This window comes from Cyprinodon variegatus, unplaced genomic scaffold, assembly GCF_000732505.1.
Source record: "Cyprinodon variegatus isolate N-32 unplaced genomic scaffold, C_variegatus-1.0 Scaffold634, whole genome shotgun sequence".
Lineage (NCBI taxonomy): Eukaryota > Metazoa > Chordata > Actinopteri > Cyprinodontiformes > Cyprinodontidae > Cyprinodon > Cyprinodon variegatus.
Genome location: NW_015151087.1, coordinates 52,397 through 69,152, shown reverse-complemented (window position 1 = coordinate 69,152; position 16,756 = coordinate 52,397). Strand labels below are relative to the sequence as shown.

The following is a 16,756-nucleotide window of genomic DNA, read 5'->3' as shown; positions in this document are numbered from 1 at the left end:
GACAATTTATTTTTGTTACCCTTTGCTTTTTATTATTAAAAGACAAAAATAAAACTTTGATTTCAAGACTTTTGCTTGCTACATGTTGAGTGCAAAGAACTTTGAGGTCCAAAAGCTAGAGGGTCAGACCTGTGTTCCTCACACAGCCTTTATAAGTTATATCTTTAATAATATAAAACTGTTAAATGTTGCAGACAGAACTCTTTTTTTTTTTTACCTCAAGCTTTTGACTCCAGGCCTTTAATAACTTCAGACTAAAGAACAAAGGCAACTTTCAACAGCAAACAGGCCTCATAATGCGCAGGGGTATTGCCAACTAAAGAATCCAATTCTTTAGACAAAGTTAAATGTTTGTTTTTATGACAGGAGAACAATCTAAAGAAGAACAAAACCTTCAGGAGGAGAATCTCATTTTATGGAATTACAGAATGTCTACCTTTATAGGCTGTGAACTCCTTTAAAAAGGTTCATGTTCTACCCTGGATCGTGGGTTTATATTATTTTTTAAATCAAACTAGAACAGAAGACTCAAAGGGGAAGCTACTGAAATAAATCTGTAAGAACCTACAAAAGAACTTAATCATTATAGAAAGCTCATTTTTCTGGAAAATGTAAATAACCTAAAGCTTAGATCTGCTTGTAGCCGATATACCTGGTTGCATAGAGAAGCCTGCAGCTCCTTGGTCACTTCCCGTAGCGTGTGATGCAGCACTACTACTTCAGTGACCGCCTGCCCCATCTTCTCTTTGAGCTCCATGCAGGCGGCACTGGCTGCAGATCTGGCGATTTCCAACTCTTCACACAGACTCTTGTTGTCAACCCTTCAAATGTGAAAAAATCATTTTAGGCTATTAGAACACAAGGAAAGGTTAATGAGACAGAATATCATAAAAAAAAACTAACAATCTTTGGTCAGTCATTTTAGAAAAAATGATACAGATTTATTAGACAGGGTGAATAGTTCAAGCCTTGATTTCTTAATATTAATAATTATGGCTCAAAAGGTGGTGGAACAAAATATTCTGTTAAGGGTAGAATCATATTTGTCCAGGCCTGTTATATGAGCTTATTTTTTCCAATCATTCAGTTGAAGCATGGTTGAAAAGCAATGTCTGACATTCCAGGACATTTCAGGGCACTTCATGTCTTCTTCCACTGATAAGCATTACAGAGAATCTGATTTCATTTTCCTAGAAGGAAAGGCAGCTAGTGATAAAAAACAAAACAAACAAAAAAAACAACAACTGACAATTGAAAGCAAATTGAGGGAGCGGCAAGCCACATATCAACCAATGCATACAAATCAGAACTACAGGTTGATATGGAGGACCAGCTCTACCATATTTAAAAAAAAAAAACATAAATAAATAAATGCTCAATAAATAAATAAGCATACAATTAATTGCCCCCAAAATACAACAAATCGGTAGAAATTAAATTATACAGTGAGACATAAATGTAGATATCTCTTCTAATTAGCTTCTATATTTATTTGATTTTGTAATAATTACCTATTTAATTTATTTATTGTCCGTTATAATCTTCAACTTCATTTATTAATTACTTTTTTTTTTTTAAGTATTTATTTATGTAAATTTTATTATATTTTTGTTGGGTTTATTCTTGCTTTGTATTTTTTTACCCTCTTTATTTATTCCATGCTATTTATTTCTGCCTGTTGTTTTTACATTTCTGTCTGCATCTCCCTCATTATGCAAATGAGGAGGGGCTGTGTCTTAGTGGGTCAACTTCTGCCCAATGGATGCTTAGCATTTTACTGCATCGGTAGAATGTAAAGGAGGAGAGGAGGCTCTGAAGTCGAGTCTGAAGTCACGTGCAGTTTCTCAATTAATAAGAACGTGAGTACGGACTCGTGTCGTCCCCAAGTACGTTCTTGAGAAAAACACAAGAAGGTGTGGACTTGGGGAGAACAGGAAACTAACAAGAAACTACATACATTTATTTGTTTATTGTATTTTCAGGGGCAATTAACTGTATGCTTATTTATTTATTAGGGATTTATTTATTTCTGTATTTATTTTTAAATATGGTAGAGCTGATCCTCCATAGTCCGAACCCATCCATGCCATGCTGCCCTGCTGCAGCAATTAAAGCAAAAAGAGCCCAGACCTAACATGGAGGGCAAGATATAAACATGCCTTCCAGACATTCATACTCATTTGAGCTAATGGTCAAATTCTTGAGCTCTACTTGATTATTACAGGTAGAAAAAGAAAAGGAAGCAATGTCTCTGTGAGGACCAGTGAACCATCAACCTTCAGACTCTCTACCAGTTAGATGGTTAGAAGATGCTTACCGAAGTTTGGAGACTTCAGCTTTCAGGTCTTCACACTCAATGTTCCTTTCTCGGAGCGCCTGCAGGGTGTTCCTCAGCATCTTCTCACTCTCCACCACTTGCTCCCTCGCAAACTCGTTCTCATTCTGCAAAAACTGAAACACGCAAAGAAACACAAATAAACAGAGAAGTTCGCCCTGTAAAAATCTTATATCTGGTCAAATCCATACTTGATAACCCAGCGGCATTTCTTCCTTCACACCACAACGGTTTGTGGGAACTGGAAGCTAAACTTTTCTCAATGGAACGTTTTTGGAGGAGTTTAGGAGGTATTTCATATTTCTGAAAGCAGCTTGTGCAGCCTTAGCTTAACAAGAGGTCAAATGAATAAGGGTCTGGACATCAGGAGAGGTGGCGGACCTATAAACATCATGTCTTTGAGAAGAAGAAGAGATTCAGAAAACTGGAACAGGAATGCGAGAGAAGAATCATCCTGCAACTGATCCGAATCCGATCTATTCTAGGCTATCTAGAAAACTAAACCGTTTTCTTTTATTGTAGTCTTTTTATTGTTAGCATCAGTTTTAGATTCAGTAAATATAAGACAACTATTTTTTTGGCAAGATGCTGGGAACCGGCGTGTATTACACAAAATGCAGTCATCTCAAAAGCTTATGTACATTTGAATTGTTGATGCAAAGAGCCAGAGTTTGACTGCTTGAAAAGCATCCCCTCCTATTGGTTTTTATTCCTGCATGAATAAAGCAGCGGAAGACTACACTCTAATTTAATCGAATGCTTCACTACATTCATTAACTAATTTTTAATAATCTCCTTATTCTTTATTACATGTTGTAAATGCTACGTTCAGACTGCACGCGCTAGAGGCAGCAGAAGCAGCTAGTTTACATGCAAAGTCAATGGTTGACGCGCATCAAGAAGCAGCAAAAGGTCCTGCAGCGCGTCTGAGCAGCCGAAGCAGCGCCTCACGAGCTTCTGAGCATCTGATTGGCTGTAAAAGCAGCTGCTTGATGAGCCACATTAACCAATCAGAGAAACGGATCTGGGAGCTGGCAGGGAGACAAACACAGTGCTGCTGTTGCAGATCGCATCACTCCTCTGAAATAGTTTATTAACGCCTAAATTAACTTAAAATGTTGAAAAAATATGTTTGATTTTATTATTCTGGAGCCTGCAGTTTGGATTACGTACGTGAAAAACACCAGCAGCCAAACTCCCCAAGAGTTTGCCGTTGAAGGGGATTTCCAGCGACAAAACTCCGCCGGTGTTCGGGGGTCTGAGTGGCACTGACAGCAAAATAATATTTGATGGCAGGATGGTAATCTTGATGGACTGACCGCACAGATGAAGTCTTCAGGTGGACTTTCTCATTTTAATACATATTAAAACTATGCTTTACCCACTTATAACAGCAAATATGGCAATGCCGCTCTCTGCCATTGAACACAGGAGCAGCAGAAGAATCAGATGCATCTGGACACACTTTACTGGACATTTGAACTTAATGTGAACAAGCATTAAAAATGAAGCAGTAGCTTTTTTTCTGCTTCCACTGCTTGTGGTCTGAACGTAGCCTTAGTTTTACTGTTGTTTAACTTCTCTGTTGTATCTTTATGTGATCCTGTATGTTGGTGAGGTCTCTGTTGAAATTAAGTTGTTTTTTTTTTAAGACAAATAGAAAAATCCACTGAACCAGCTTAAACACAAACTCTATAAAAAAGCACCCACTAACCTCGTTCATATCCCGCACGCCACCCAGTTGTGTGCAGACGTCCTGGAGCTGCTGGATCTGAGCGCTTTGAGACTGGGAGAGGTTCTGCAGCTCAGCCAGCAGGTCTTCGTTTTCAGCCAGGGCCCGACTCAGCTCAGAAACCCGCTGCTCCGAATCTTCAAGAGATGTTTTCAGCCTGGATGGCATGACAACCAGAAATCAAAGCTGAAAAAATTACCTTTAGCGTCCACTAGCAGCCCTTAAACCCATTTTGTTGTGGTAAATGAATGGAATTCAAGAAGTGGTATGGATTTGAATCATTAGCACAGATGACTGATAAATGTGAATTTTCTTTGGCAAAATGGATATTAAAAACTTAAAATTGAAGAAAAATGTAAAATACTAATCATTTCTATTTTAACATAGGTAACATTAATAGTCTGCCTTTTTTAAGAAAGCAGCATAAATCCTTTCATTACTGCTTAAAATACTAGTTTTCATTCAGCAAAGATGAGCCAAAGGAATTTGCCAACTAGATTATTTTCTTCTAATTACAACATAAAAAAAATAAATAAAAAAAAAACATGTAATGCTATTCACATTCTTTTACCAAAAAACAAAACAAAAATCAGACTACTGTTTATTTGAAATATCATGTGACGGACTTTGGACACCTCTGCTTCAGCTCTATAATTGATCAACCTGAACAGAAAGTCACCACTTACTGACTTTCCCTCTCGTTAGCCTGATGCAAGTCTTGCCAAGACTGCTGCAGCCTGTAGGAAAACACAACAATGAAACCACATGTGACCACATTGCATAAACCACATGAACAGCTCCTGATCCCAGGATCATACTTTGTGGTTTCTGCGGCGAGCGCCTGCTCCAAAAAGGTGTAGGACGCCAAGGTGGAGGAAGTGGTAGCAGACAGCTCTGTCACCTTCCTCTCCAGCTGACCCGTCTCCTCGTCTTTGTCCATCAGCTTCTGTCGCAGGACGCCCATCTCTAAAAACAGAAACATGTTAGGAAACCTGACATTGATGCAGAGAATCAGTCAGAGGGGAATAAACCTCACCGGATGTCAGAATTGTGATTTGCAGTTTTAAATCACTATTCTGTTGCGTTGCAGTTTGAAGCTTCAGATGGGTTTCATTCAGCTCCTCTTCAATCTGTTGAGCAAATAAAAGTTGGTTTAACTGATAGACTGATACATCGGTCCGCTGACGTTAGCGTTTCTTCTCCTGCGTCTGCCCCGTTCTTTCCCAGTTCCTATCCACTGTTTTTTTTTTTTTTTTTTGCTGTGTAATATTTTTTGATCCCAGAGTTATCGTTATCATTTAAAAGGAAGTAGAAAAGGCAAAGTTGGCTTAAAAGATTGACTCCTCAAAATATTTCGTGGGATCTGTTAGTCTGAAAATGATCCAAATCAGCATAAAAAAAATAAAATAAAATAAAAAAAAACCTGTTTCAGTCAATCTCTACTTTTTAAAACCAACAGCTTTATCAAAAAATAAAATAAATAAAAATGCTCATTAGATAGACTGGCATTGGAGTTATTTGATTGAAGGTAAAGAATATTTTAAACCTTTCATCTGTAATTTTAACAGTTAGCATATATTTGTCCTTAAGGAGAACAAAGTAATAATAATTATATGCAAATAAAATACTAATTTCAAACTAGAGGAAGATATTCAGGGTTTTTTTTCCTATTCAATCCGATACAGACACTTGGGAAAAGCGTATCCGCCTAAATCCAATCCGAATCAACTGGTCACCCATATATGTTCCCATGAAAGTGAAGGCTTTGACATAAACATTGCTAAAAAAGGTAAAAAATTAGCATAAATATAAATGCACTTTAGATTATATATGAACAAATAAGCAGCAAAGGAAATAAATAACATTTCCATGTAAAGTGCAGTAGATTGGATCTATATTTCGGGTATGACTACTTGTAATTTCAAGCCTTTAAAACCTTTAAGGTATGAGATACTTATTAAGGTGAGACATTAAAAGATTGCAAAGATCAACTAATATTGCTAATTATTTTGGGCCAATATTAGCAGGATTTTTCCCCTATGGACCGATACATCCATTCAGCAGCGATCACGAGAGGCGCGTGCATTGCTGCGCTCTCGCTTAGCATTGCTGAAATATTTTCTAAAAAATTGTTTTGTTTGAACTGAGAGTTTTGTAACGATTAAACGAACCTGGTACAAACTCAACAATGTTTACTGTCTGCTACAGGTCACTGTTCATAATAAAAGCTGCACTGATATCCACTTTTACAAATAAATCTATCGGGTCAAGACTAGCTGGAGAGATGAAGATCCGACCTGCTCTCGCTCTTCAACGGCTTGTTCTCTTGCAGAGCAATGCTGGTCCCTCTCCCTCAGAGCAGCAGCAGCTTTGTCTTTCAGCAGCACCAGTATTGGGGAGGTTTTCTTCAGGAGGCTCCTTACAGTGCAGAGCTTAAAAAAGACATTCCAAATGAAGCCTTATTACTGCTGGAAACAAAGCAATGTGGTTCCTCTTCTACATGAAGCATACCTCATTCATCAAACTGGAGTGTTCCTCTGTAGTCTCAGATAAAAGATTGGAGGCTGAGTTCAGTGCCTCGTTGCAGGCCTCTTTCAGTGCAACCTACATGAGGTGAAAAAGGTCAGAATACTAAATGCAGATTGAGATTAACGGAGTGTTTTCTCAAAGAGGAGGGTCAACTGTTCTGGTTTGTGTACCTGTTTTGGATAAACTTGGTTTAGAGCAGCTAAGAGCTCCTGCTGAGATCCAACACATTTCTCCAGAGCTGAGATTTCAGAGGCACAGTGCGTCCTGAGCTGATCCATGACACAGAAAGCCTGGGAACAGACATAAGTTAACACAGTTTAACTGTAAGAAACACATTAAAAAGAAGGAGAGGTACTAGATTTCATACAGCTACAGGACTATGCAAAAGTCTCAAGACATCCCTCATCTGTTTATCAAAACAAAACTTTGATTATTCCTGAAAACAAACAAAAAAAGAGTTGAGAAACAAATTCCTTGATCAATACAAGGGATGCAATAATAATACAAACTAAAATCGATCAATTTTTTTGTTTTGTTTGAGGTATTTTATTGCTATGAATAAAATAATAAAAGAAAAAAAAAAACCCACCTTTTTCTTTCTTTTACCAACAATAAAACAAATCATGTATTTTTGGCGATATTACACCCCTAGATACGAGTGAACAAGTAAAAGAAGGCCGTGCTCCTTACGAGGACGATAATGAGTAGGGGTGTAAATAATATACATTTTGTATCGATGCATCAATCCAACAGCCGACGGTCCGATGCATCGACACGTCAGCAAGAGTAGCGATACATGTTTTTTTTTTTCCTCCAGTCTATTTTTATCCACCAAACCTATTTTGCCCTCATACCTCACTTCTTTTAGCCACTACCCTCTAGGGGTATAAATAATATACGTTTTGTATCGATGCATCGATCCAACAGCCGACGATCTGATGCATCGATACGTCCGCAAGAGTATCATTTCTTTTTTTTTTTTTTTTTTTTCTCTGGTCTATTTTTATCCATTTGCTCCTGGGAGTAATTCTCACTCCCGTGCTGCGGTGGCGCTAAACCTATTTTGCCCTCCAACCTCGCTTCCTGGTTATACTCTTACAGCAGTTTGTTGCAGTGAGCTTGACACAGACATTTTTGATTTATGCTCAATATTGAAGCGTTGTCTGTGCTAGACGCTGTGGGTCTAGATACGGCCGAGTCCGATGACGGAGGGACATGAGGGGCAAAAAAGGCGGAGATCCAGGTGGAAAAAGGGTCCCAGCTTTCTCGTGCACCTCGCTGTTCTAGCGGGTCAAACTTCACAAGTTGTTTTCCGCAATTTCGGTCATAAAACCAAAACAAGCCGGCCTCCTGTCTGTGGCACTGTTTGCGGTCAGCTACAATTTGGGAGAGGAGCAGTGGAGCGCAGGGGGCGGGGACGTCTGGAGCCGAGGTATTGAATTGCACTGATTATGTGCAGTATTTTTGCAGTAGTTTTTGATGCAACTTTTCTACTTCTGTTATTTGCTGTTGTTTCTAAAAATGATAGTTGTTGTTTCATAATGATATTTCAGCTCTCAATGATTTATTTCAAACTTGAAAGTTTGTTTAGCCTGTAAGGTGTAAAAAAAAAAAAAGAAAAAAATTAATCGATTAATTGAATCGAATCGTGGTGTATTCTTGAGTATCCAAAATAATCGAATCGTTGGGTCAGGAAATCGATACTGAATCGAATCGCCATGATGGATGTGATTTACATCCCTACTACCCTCTTTCACCTTGCACACAAACACTCACGTAAACAGCAGGATAATGCTTTGCGAGGACTGCTCTCTGCACAAAGCATCCTGGGATATTCCATAATGAGTAGAGGAATAAGACTTCTGCACAGTCATGATAAGCTTTTGAGAGGGAAAAAAACTGAATGATGGCTTCTTACTGCCTCCTTTGCTGTAGCAGCTTCTTCCATCAGAGTCCTCATGTCATTCCTCTGTTGAACTGCTTCCTTTACCTTCTCCAGCATTCTCGCCTGGGATTCCTTCATCTTCCCCATCAAGGACTTTATGTGCTCGTACTGCAGAAGATCACAGTTAAGTCATACAACTTATGGCGTTTGTTTTCAAATCAGCTGAGCTATGAATCTACGTACATGTGAGGCAATGCTGCGATGGTCTTCTCTGACCGTTTCACCCATTTCATGCAGGCTGGACAGAGCTGCATCCGTGCCACTCTTCAAAGAGGACTGCAGAAAAAGAAAAAATGTTTGTTTTTATTTGGTTTTTAAATGATGAAGGATTATCTATGAACCGAAGCTCGTCTCACCATGGTAGTTCTCATGTGCTGCATAGCCTGGATGAGGTTCTGCAGAGAAGCAACATCCAGCTCCAGTTCACCTATCCTGCTCAGAGCCTCCAAGTAGAGCTCTCTGTGCATTGTGGTCTACAGAAATGAACAAGCAGAATGTATGAAGGATTTTTAACAACCTTAAACTGGGTTTAATATTAAGCCAAATCTGCAGCTGGACTGTTTGTTCACCTGACTGAGCTCAGTGTGGTCGGTCTGAACCAGTTTTTCTCTCAGGTCCGAAGGAGGCGGGCCTGAAGACGGACCGTGTGCCTTGGCTGCAGCAATCTGCTGAATTAAGACCTCCACCATGATCATGCTGGACATCAGCCGCTGCTCCAGCTCCTCTCGGGGGAGGCTCTGCAGGCCCCCTGGTGGCAAACTGAAACTAAAGAAGAAGTTCACATCCAACTATACCTTTTGTTTTTAAGCTGATTATTTAAAAAAAAAAAATTATACAAAAAAAAATATTTTTTTATTTTCCAGTTATACTGATTGGTTATCTCACATTAGAGTTATTACAGAAAGGTAATATTAGCCCATTTTGTTCACACTGAAAACAGACTAAATGCGTTTGAGATGGCTGTGTCACTACCCGATCCGTCCCGGAAGCATGATCCGTTCTGCGCATGACCCATCAGGTAATTTGCGCATGCAGATATACATCCGGGTTGTCTTCGATTTTATTTTGTTAAAAAGACCTAAATGACATTTTCCCTCCCCAAAAATAGTAAACGTACTAAAATATAATGTGTTAAAGGTTAATTATATATTTCCTGAGAAAATTAATGCCTTAAAATCATTTCCGTTTTATCACTGGTCTCTGCCAGATCTGCACCGGGAATGGGATCTGCTACCTCTGGAGGCTAAATTTTTCGGTTTTGGATTAACATATATCTAGTCTTTTTGAGTTTTATGTTTTCGTTTTAATCTTATGCTATATAGTGCGTAATTTAAAGAGAGAAACAACTAAAATGCAGTTAAACATGGTTTAATTATATTTTGTGGGACTGCTCTGAGCATGTAAAAAGCATAAAATTTGTCTCATAAAAGTCTAAAACATTTTTAAAGATGTGTATCAGCCTTCTTTAGTGAGTTTAGAATAGAAATAAGTAGTCGTAGTAGTTTTAGTACCATAATTACATTATTTATGGACACCTAGATGTATATCTTTCCGCGCATATGCAGGACGGATCGTGCTTCCAGGACGGATCGGGTAGTGACAGGCTGTCTTATTATTAACATCCTACATCATCCCATCCACTTTATACAATACGACAGTGGCAATGAAAGTGAGGAATTTGATTTAAGAAGATCTAATGAAGGCAAAAACACCTGCTTTACTAATAAGATTTTACAAATTGTCAGTTGATTTTTAAAACACACACACAGAAAAAAAAGAAGAAAAAAAAAGATTGTAGATATAACGAGTTTGGTTACATAATTTTTGGTGTAAAGCCACATGACAAACAAACCAATAGATTTAGTTCAAAAGTCAGTTTTGGAAAATCTCCCAAGGTGATTTCAGAGTAACTAAAGATGGCCGACAACAAAGAAAAAAAACAGAGATATATACTTATAGAAAGATTGCTTAAAGAAAATGCATTTATTAAAGGAGTGGAAGCTCCAGTTGACATCCTATGATTTGGAGAAGAGGAGAGGTTTCATTTTCCTCCTCAGGAAACACTTTCTGATTGGCTGCACGTCACATTCAGCCAACTGCATCCTGGTCAGCGCTCGGGTAACATCTCACACTATGATACTAGACATAAACCATTTCTGTCCCATGAGAGTAACAGCTGTTAACTTGTGAAAATAATTTGAAAGCGAATCGAACATTAATCAAAAATATATAAATAAATTTTGCAGTCCTCTTTTGGCCTAAACCGAACAAGCAGAACGAAGGAATTTTCTGATGTGCATAAACCCTGAGAAAATACTGCATTAAAATGCTGATATCTCTTATTAACGAGACATGATACCTATGACTGATTGATGCATTTATAGACCAACAATGGTGGATGTTCTTAGTTTGATGAACAGAAACAAGAAACTAAAGATTTTTCAGTATTTGATCTCTGCATGTTTCGATCTTTAGCCAACTAATCGGAACAATCCTTAGTCTGTAGCAGGAAACCATCTCATTTAAAATTCAACTAATTTTTGTAATGAAGAGGCAGTAAAAATATTCAGGCGAAAATACTCAAGAAGCTCATTGATTGACTACAAACGTGGATGGATACTTTTCTATTGCTAATTCTTCATTTCTGGATTGTTTTCGCATTAAAAGAACAACAGGTTAGAAAACCTTAAAATATGGTTGAATTGCATTGTATCTGGATGACTACAAATATTTTCCTATGCCTTTAAGTATTTGTCATATTTTACAGAGTATCTAAAATTTTCCTGGGTATTAATATCAAGTTTGGAACTTTAGTGTCTTAACTACGGAAGAGGATTAGGGCCAGTGGAGAAGAAAAAAAAATTTACTGAGAATTTTTTTGTTTCATTTTAGTATTGGAAAAAGGTCAGAATTCTGACTTTAATCTCAGAATTCTGACTTTTTTCTCAGAATTCTGACATTAAATCTCAGAATTCTTACTTTTTTTACTATCAGAATTCAGTCAGAATCCTGAGAAAAAAAGTCAGAATTCTGACTTTTTTCCCCCATACTAAACTGAAATAAAATAAAAAAAACTGTTAACTTTTTTTTTTCCCCCTCTGGCCCTAATCCTCTTCCGTACTTAACACCTCTACTTTCAAGACGGAAATAAAATTTGCATCTATTAAACTGTAGATTAGGGCTGATAAGCAACTTCAAGAAATGCTTTGATTCTGATTCATAAGATCTTGAATTTAATTACTGGTATTAAAATCCTTTTTTTAGCTGTTACCTCTATATGACTGGAGCTTTGCACAAAATTCATACTAGTTTTACAATTACCTCAAACAGCATTTTATTATAATAGTTAATATCAGCTTTAAGGAAAGTGGAAATAGATATTTGTTTATATGAATCAATCTAGGAATCAATATTAGAATCAATTAATAATTGGGAAATACATGTTTTTTTGTTTTAATCACAGCTCTTCTGTAGATTTATTCAAATGTAAATGCAGGTGAGAGGGAGATGCAGACAGAACTCACTTCCACATGGACGCGTCGGTCATGGTGCTGGAATCAGCCACAGAGAATTCCCTCTTCCTCACAAATATTCCAGATGTGTTCAGACTGTGGTCCATCGTTTTCACAGGACTGGTGCCCACGGCGATGCTGTGGGATTCTGCAGGAGCAGCTTTGGCCGGAGGAGGCATGAAGGCAGCAGGGGGTGGAGCTGAGCCCATCTTCCCACAGACCTCGTAGAGGAGCTCTGCCATCTGCCGCAGCTGCTGCTGAAACTGGCCTTCGGATTCTGGTGGGGCGGCTTCGGTCGGCGGCTTCTTCCTGGAATCTTCCGGTCCTGCAGCTGAGCCTGGCTGCGGCTGCACGTCCAACTCTGTGGAGTTTAACAGAGGCCGGGGCATTGGGCTTTCGAGGTGTTCAGCGAGCAAACCTGCAAGGTCAACATTAACAGGAGCAGCCATACTTTTCTCATCCTCAATAGCTAAATCTTCAGACAAAAACTTAGAGTCTGAGGGAAGCTTGCAGAAGGACTGAGGCGTTCTCTTGACGATGGGACTGAAAAGCTGCAGAGCTGAGGCGACTGAGGGACACTCTGATAACATCTTCAAAACATTAGGGGATGCGTGTCTCTCTGTAGGGCTGCAGGGTGTGGGGCCCAAAGAGCCGGGCGCAGCGTTCTTCTCCTCGCCGGCTTCAGGAGGCTTAGAAGTGGAGCTGGGCACAGAATCCAAATGTTGCTGCATGCCTTCATGAAGAGGAGTCTGTGCTGAAGCAGGATTCATGGTTCTGGGGACGACTGGGTTTAAAGGAGAACCTTCAGGACGTTCTGCACTCTCAGAGTGAGCTTCCACAGCTTCCAATGACTGGTTAGTCAGGGAAGCATTTATAGGCGATACAGTTTCTTCACCCACCATCATCTCCGCTTGATCAGAGCGATTTTCAGATGAATCGACCACAGAGTCCGGATTATAACGGTCCTGCTGTGGATGGGAGACCGTCTCAGGCGCCTGGGAATAGTCTGATTTCCCAGCATCATCTACCGTTACTCTGTCGGAGCTCAAACCAGTACCTTCGTCCTGACCTTTGGGCTCTACGCAGTCTACGATTTTCCTCTCCTCAGCGCCACATGGCGACAGGTCCTGAAAAGCCTTCAGATCATCGAAGCCAGGTGAGGAATATTTTGGATCATAGTAGGGATGGTCTAAGTGCTGTTCAACGCTTTCCAAACCATCTTCCTCGCCTAAAGTACTGGGATCCATGCCGCAAATGTATGAACTGAAGCCGGAACTGGTGTGTGAAAGGGGAATGGTGTCACCTGCAGGATCGGCGTCTTCTGAGATTTCCACCTCACCACCGCTGCAGTTTAACAGCTTCAAGGTCAGATCAGCTAGTCCATCAGTGGGATTTCCCGCTCCCAGTGGCGTAAAGCTGGGACTCGTTTCACCGATGCAGGACAGATGATCAACATGTTTCTCTGGAGACGGCCGTGTGCCTTCAGCAGAGTTTGGACCATCATCTTGTGATGGATCCCTGAGGTCGTTATGGGGCAGAGGAACAGTTTCCTCCTGGAATCCAGAGGAGTCAAAAACTTCAACCTCACCTCCATCACAAGCAGATGGTTTCCAAGTTAAATCTTTCTCATCTGTTTCACGGATATGGAATGTAGAGTCTCCATGAGATCCACTCTGGGAATCTGGCTGATTGTAATACGGATGCTCTACATGCTCACTGCAGGACTGTTCCATCCTGCTGGGTGAACCAACAGTATCCTCCATTTCAACAGCGACGGTCCCAACTTCAGGCAAAATCAAACTATTTCCTTCACAATCTAACCACCCTGGGACCTCAACTTCCTCTCCAGAACAATTCAAAGACTTAAACGTGACATCTCCAAGTCCACAAACCGCCTGAGCGGTTTCTGCAGGATCTGGAACGACCGGGGTCCCTTTAAGAAACGGAGACGAGGCCAACTGGGTCTGTGTGTCACAGAGACGAAGGTTAGCCTGTGAAAGAGTTTGAAGGATAAATAAACAGCTAAAAACAAGAAGCTTTTCCGAATGTTAGTAGAAACTCACCATGCTGGTTTTCACAGCTTCCCCACAGAGCTGCGGCTTTGAGCTGAGCCTCGAAGAAGGACTCGATAAGTGCAGGAGCTCGTTTTCCCGGCTTCTAAGAGGGGTACGCTCACCACTTCTACTGGAAGACTACAGTCCATAGAGGGAGAGTGGATCAGCACTGGATACTCCTCTAAGGGACAGATTCACACAGCTCAGGGAAGAGGACTTACCCAGTCTGTTATGCTGGAATGGGACATCCTTAGAGGACTCAAATCTGGAGCTCACATATATAAGCCCTTCAGCTGCAAAGAATGAATACAGGGGAGTGTATAAGAAAACATTCATCTAACATTTGGCAAAAGAAACCTTGTAAAAACTAGTGTTGCGCCGATGCCATTTTTTTTTGGCCCCGATACCGATACCTGGCTGTGCATCGGCCGATACCGACACCATTGGTTTGAAATTGACGTGTGTGTGTGTATATATAAAGAACTGCATACTACTTGAATGTAAAATAACTACCATCATGGCTTTGTCAAGCTGCTGCCTACCTTTGTGAAGCAGGAAAAAGACTAACACAAAGTAAATCCAGTAGAATTTTTTATTTCCTACCTAGAATGGGTGACAATAGTTGAATAAACTTTTGGCTCTCAAAATGGTATCAGTGCCCTCTTTGTTGGTACTCGCCGATACCAATAACACCATTTTTACTGCTGGATCGGAGCCCCGTCTGTTAGTGGTATCGGTGCATAACTAGTAATAAGTTCCATTATCTTCCTCTATTCTATATAAAATTGCTATACAACTCTCATTTGTTTTGTCCAAATGATATATTTCCAAAGTTATTTATGTCCACTGCATGTTTGCTTATCCGTGTGTAGAACCAAAACAAATTAATCCAACCTGTAAAATAAAGAGTTTTTGTTTTTTCTATTTTTTCTTCAGATATTACAGCAATTATATCAGCAACATTATGCAAAATGTTATCAATTGTGAGAAACTTTCCTTTTGTCATATTCATGAGCTATAGGAACATTTTTTTCTTAGATCTAAGAAGACCAACTGGTTTTATGGGAAAAGAGCTAAACACATTCTCAGATCTGCAGAATTTGTTGGTTTATCTTCCAACTTTATGTTCTGTCTCTCATCCTCATCACAGTAGCTTCGTCTGGTCTGTTCCTGTTTGACTGTGACTCCATCTGAAAAGCTGCTGCCAATAACACTTTCAATCATTGATGATAGAGCTGTTTTTCAGTGCTCAGTCCGGTTTCTCTGCCAGACAGGGATAGGCTCTGCTTTTACTATGATTAACTGTATGTGTGAAAACTGGCTGAGATCAGGTCTGATTAGCTGTTTCTTTCCTAGACAGAGCCACCAGCAGAGCTAGTTTACTGTTACCTTCTCCAACATAGAAAGTATTTATACATCAGTGTTTCTATGTTGCTTTTGTGTGTCTGCTTCTATCTTGCAATCAGACTCAGTGTGAGGGATTGCTGCAAAATCAGAGACAAAATGCAAACCTCTACTGTCGCCACTGGAGGAGCAAAGCCTGCAAAAGTCAATGACTGGATGCAATCAGCTGCTTTTCCTTGGACAGACAGCTTTCCCTGGATGATCTGATTGAACATTGTCTGTTTTAATTATGTGTATAAATAAAGTGAACTTTAAGCTGGAAATAAAGCTCCCATCTATCCTATCAATAAACTGCCTCTGAAGTTTCATTATATCTATTGTCATGTTATTATAATTAATGTATTCTATAGAGGCAGAACAACATCTTTATTGCTCAGCAGGTATAGGTTAGGTTCAGAAAGGTGTTGACAGAAAGCTAGCTGCTGAAAGATTAGGCAGATAATCAAATTATAAAATGTGTAAAACTTCATCCCCATTGCTTAATAAACAGTTTACTAAGTTTCAGGATATTTTTGGAAGAATAAAGTTGAAATGACGATAGAATAGCGGTGAAATAAAAGGCAGATAAAGATGTTCTAGGGGCGTTTACCTGTTTAAAGTCAAATAGAAGCTACGTTAGCTAAAGTGTCTGTTCATGTAAGGCAGTCAGGCGGCTAACGGTCGCCCGATGAAACTGAAGGAGCAACTTAAAGCAACTATTCAGAAGATAAACCTTACCGTGGAAACTTCAACAACCTCGATCCAAAGTTTGAAATATACCGAATAAAAAGAGGCTGACAGCAGCCGCGTTACTTTCAAAACAAGACGCGAGGACTCTGATTCAAATCCACAAACAGCGCGCTGCTATTGGTCGCTTCCCTTCTTCTTCTTGATTTATTGGCGGTTGGCAACAAAATATTTAGTAGCATTACCGCCACTTACTGGTATGGAGTCTAGTTCATGATGGACTATACTAAAACACATATATAAATATATATACGGTATGCACATGCATACACACAAATATATTTTTATTATATTAATTTACCCATCTATATCATTCACACATTCATCCTATTTATAATCAAATTCTATGAAATAATTTTGTTTTCTTTAAAAGTCTAATAACTATTTGTATATGTTTACTCCCAAAATTCTTCCACAAAATATCTAATAAATTAATATTTTCCTTAATACATTCAAACTCTCTCCTCATATATCTTCTCTCGCTTTTATATTTATGACATTCCAGTATAACATGATCTA

The 16,756-nt window shown here is 39.4% G+C and overlaps 2 protein-coding genes across 3 annotated transcripts in view; both read right to left on the bottom strand.

Annotated features, from left to right (window-relative positions):
- The window catches only part of spag5 (sperm associated antigen 5), an 11,342-nt gene extending 6,311 nt beyond the window's left edge, over positions 1-5,031 (bottom strand). The window contains exons 1-5 of the mRNA XM_015393303.1: positions 4,886-5,031; positions 4,754-4,804; positions 4,050-4,224; positions 2,318-2,451; positions 653-821 (exon numbers count right to left, since the gene is read on the bottom strand). Of these exons, the coding sequence (XP_015248789.1) occupies positions 653-821; positions 2,318-2,451; positions 4,050-4,224; positions 4,754-4,804; positions 4,886-5,031 (675 nt within the window). The remainder of the gene's footprint in view (positions 1-652; positions 822-2,317; positions 2,452-4,049; positions 4,225-4,753; positions 4,805-4,885) is intronic.
- A 4-nt stretch (positions 5,032-5,035) lies between these two features.
- On the bottom strand, positions 5,036-16,350 carry LOC107096573. Of its 2 annotated transcripts, none has more exons than XM_015393301.1 (12): positions 16,229-16,350; positions 14,329-14,400; positions 14,117-14,245; positions 12,066-14,044; positions 9,111-9,306; positions 8,898-9,014; positions 8,725-8,817; positions 8,515-8,649; positions 6,767-6,886; positions 6,579-6,671; positions 6,365-6,499; positions 5,036-5,197 (listed from the first exon to the last, which is right to left on the bottom strand). In XM_015393301.1, exons 2-12 carry the CDS (start codon positions 14,353-14,355, stop codon positions 5,051-5,053), a joined length of 3,171 nt encoding a protein of 1,056 aa, XP_015248787.1. In that variant the 5' UTR covers positions 14,356-14,400; positions 16,229-16,350; the 3' UTR covers positions 5,036-5,050. The 2 variants fall into 2 exon arrangements, with proteins under 2 accessions (XP_015248787.1, XP_015248788.1); XM_015393302.1 differs by having other exon boundaries at positions 12,066-14,017.
- Positions 16,351-16,756: the final 406 nt, after the last annotated feature.

Bases quoted from the DNA above. Each gene is read 5' to 3' on its own strand.
- LOC107096573 (XM_015393301.1), bottom strand. From the start codon at position 14,355: ATGTCCCATTCCAGCATAACAGACTGG. The intron at 8,650-8,724 runs GTACGTAGATTC...GATCTTCTGCAG, and splicing joins ATCGCAGCATTGCCTCACAT to TACGAGCACATAAAGTCCTT. The intron at 6,887-8,514 runs GTAAGAAGCCAT...GTCTGTTCCCAG, and splicing joins CTGCTACAGCAAAGGAGGCA to GCTTTCTGTGTCATGGATCA.